This window comes from Pholis gunnellus, assembly GCF_910591455.1.
Source record: "Pholis gunnellus genome assembly, chromosome: 5".
NCBI classification, from domain to species: Eukaryota; Metazoa; Chordata; class Actinopteri; order Perciformes; family Pholidae; genus Pholis; species Pholis gunnellus.
The window spans coordinates 11287646-11290250 of record NC_136531.1 but is presented as its reverse complement, the minus strand read 5'-3'; the positions used below and the strand labels follow the sequence as shown (position 1 = coordinate 11290250).

Below are 2605 nucleotides of genomic sequence, written 5' to 3'. Positions count from 1 at the left end.
CAACAAAGGTAAGACAAAATATATGACAGGCTATTTGTCCTCCTCTATTCTGCAGCTGGTTCAGCTGGTTTGGTCGTAGAGTGATCAAACATGTACCGTTGGAATTTGTGGAGTCTCGGCTTTCTTAGTGCCTTATTGTTTTTGCAAGTAGCATGAAGTTGGCAAAATCACTTGCAGCACTAACGTTATGCGTGCAATCACCTTTATCATGTTTTTTTGCTGTGTACTTATTTAGTTGCTTGGTGTTGGAATTGTGTTTTGTCTCGGTAAAAATGGTAATTATCAGCTTTTAGCTGAGCTTCTTTCCGTTAGGTGAGTATGTAGGATGAGTTTTTATTGCATGTTCATTGTTGAGATGTGAGCAAATGCCCCCGGTACCAGGGATTGCTTGCTTTCAAGACTTCCAACAAACCTCCACAGGTTCTCACTGAAAATGATCATTTCGATAAGAATAAAACAGAGCAAAACACAGAAAACAGGCAGTCGGTGTTTTTATTACTGAAGGTATCAAAATCCTGTGCAAGTAGGCCAGTGCACTTTTTACAGGTGATGTTGGTATAAGTTGCTGATAATTCAACACAATACTGTATGTAATCTTCAAGTCACAAATTTCATTTTAAAGTTTTGTTGATCAGTTTGGCCTACTCCCTCTTGAAAATCCTCTTTGCGTCCACACCTTCATAGTTGTAGGTCTGTTGAAAAAAGATCATGTCAGATATGGTTATTATATATAACTTGACTTATGAATGAAATTCTGTATTTGAGCTCCTTATCCATAATGTATTAACATATGTAACTTGGTATAAGGTATCCGATTTTCACTGGTGTATGTGTATTTAAATCATGTCACACTATCTCTTAACAATATAACATAACCTCTCAGCAACTTCTTTAACGGCTTCCCAAGTGTGAGATGCAAACATTTTCTTGCCCCAATTTGCATGGATATAAATTCACCCTACCTGTATAAGTTCATCTCCTTGGACAATTCTGGTTGTTGTCAGTTGATTTCCGTTGTCCTTCCTGGTGAAGATCCCCTTCAACATGTCTCCCTCCATGGTCCAAGAGCCCTGCAGGGTGAAACATGAAACGTATTCATAACATGAATATTAGGTGGGTAAAGATTTAAAACTTTGACTGTTTGTGGTAGTGAGTTAAAATGAACTGGACACAATGGTTACCACAATAAAAGTCTTTATCTAACAGATTAACTTTTCTTGCAAAAGTCAGTTTATGAGTTATTAGAAAGTGTAATGATGGGGAAAAGCCCATCCACTAGATGCACTTTTACTTACTGATACTTCTGTTCCATCAGCAAGGCTGTACTCAAAGGTAACCCCCAGGGTGAAGTCTATTTCCAGGTTGCGGAAATTGCTGCTCTCCTTGACATGAAACTTGTCTCCAGTCTGTTCGATGGTTATCTTGAGGTTGTCGTGAGCAGCCAGCTTCCTCTTCACCATGTTAATTCCTATCAAAAATTCATTGGAATATGTTCAGTATAGGCTTTGAACAATCAGAGGAAGTTTGTCAGGATGTAATCACTTTCCATGTGCATGTAGTTCCTTCGTTTGTGTATTTGTACAGGTCAGTAGGTACAAAAGCCAAATCACAAACTTGACTTGTCGGTCATTGTTGCATCAAGTGTTTTCATGTGAGACTTAATTAAAGACTGAAGATTTTAACTAATAACTTGACTGCATGCATTAAAAAAAAACTGAACGAATGAATTTGATCGAATATTTTCTTTTATGATTCTCAGTTTGCTTCCTAACTGACATTTTGTCTCAGAAACAATTATTTTCATGAAATTAAAACTTGATTAATGCTTCAACAGCTGCTTTATCAGATCTTGGTTATATTGTTGTCGTCTTATTACACAAAGAGTAAACATGTTAATGAGACACACTGTGATTTGTCAACCATATTCCATATATTTAAGAAACGTGCCACTCCGTCCTCAGCTTTGTATCAGCTCAGTTTGATATCACTCACCCATCTTTTCCATGAATTTCTCGTAGTTATCATTGCGATCAATTTTCCAGCTGCCGTTGTAGGTCATGGTGGCTGTGAGGGTGAGCTGGACAACTCTGCAGTGAGGAGTGTCTCACTCAGAGTCTACCACTCCTTTTAAACCTCACTCCCTCTTATCTGGCCATCTAATCTCAGTGCTGATGTGGCCGTTTAAAGCTCATATTTTCTCAAGGCAATATCCACAGCTGCAGTTGATTGGGCGATGCCAATGTTCTTAACAGAACTGCACCATAGCCAATAAATCTTACCATACGGTATACTTTTTGAATATTAGAGTGGTTGACACATCCTGTTTCACCTCTATCTCTGTTTGCAAAGGGTGTTGGTCGCAACTTACAGTAACTTCACCATGAATTCAGCGAGGAAACGAAGTGACTAAGCATGCAGCAAATACAACTAAATGCAGCAAATACAACTAAAATATATGTTTTTATTTAACTTGCAACTCAATCACGATTTGAATGTCTAGTTTTTGGCCCCTGTACGTACAGCTGGCCAAAACAGAAAAATAACTAAACAAACCTGTTGAAGCATGTGTGAATACAATGATTCCACTTCTTTAAATGTGGCTGTC

The 2605-nt window shown here is 38.1% G+C and overlaps 1 protein-coding gene across 1 annotated transcript; it reads right to left on the bottom strand.

Moving 5' to 3' along the window:
- Positions 1-474: 474 nt before the first annotated feature.
- fabp2 (fatty acid binding protein 2, intestinal) lies at positions 475-2143 on the bottom strand. The gene is made up of 4 exons (XM_079159796.1): positions 1993-2143; positions 1296-1468; positions 963-1070; positions 475-692 (listed from the first exon to the last, which is right to left on the bottom strand). The coding sequence occupies exons 1-4, from the start codon at positions 2057-2059 to the stop codon at positions 642-644; spliced, it is 399 nt and encodes a 132-aa protein (XP_079015922.1). The 5' UTR covers positions 2060-2143; the 3' UTR covers positions 475-641.
- Between the last annotated feature and the right edge of the window lie 462 nt (positions 2144-2605).

Coding starts and splice junctions, on each gene's coding strand:
- fabp2 (XM_079159796.1), bottom strand. CDS start 2,059: ATGACCTACAACGGCAGCTGGAAAATTGATCGCAATGATAACTACGAG. Junction 1,469..1,992: donor GAAATTCATGGAAAAGATGG/GTGAGTGATATC, acceptor AATTTTTGATAG/GAATTAACATGGTGAAGAGG. Junction 1,071..1,295: donor CTGATGGAACAGAAGTATCA/GTAAGTAAAAGT, acceptor TTCACCCTGCAG/GGCTCTTGGACCATGGAGGG.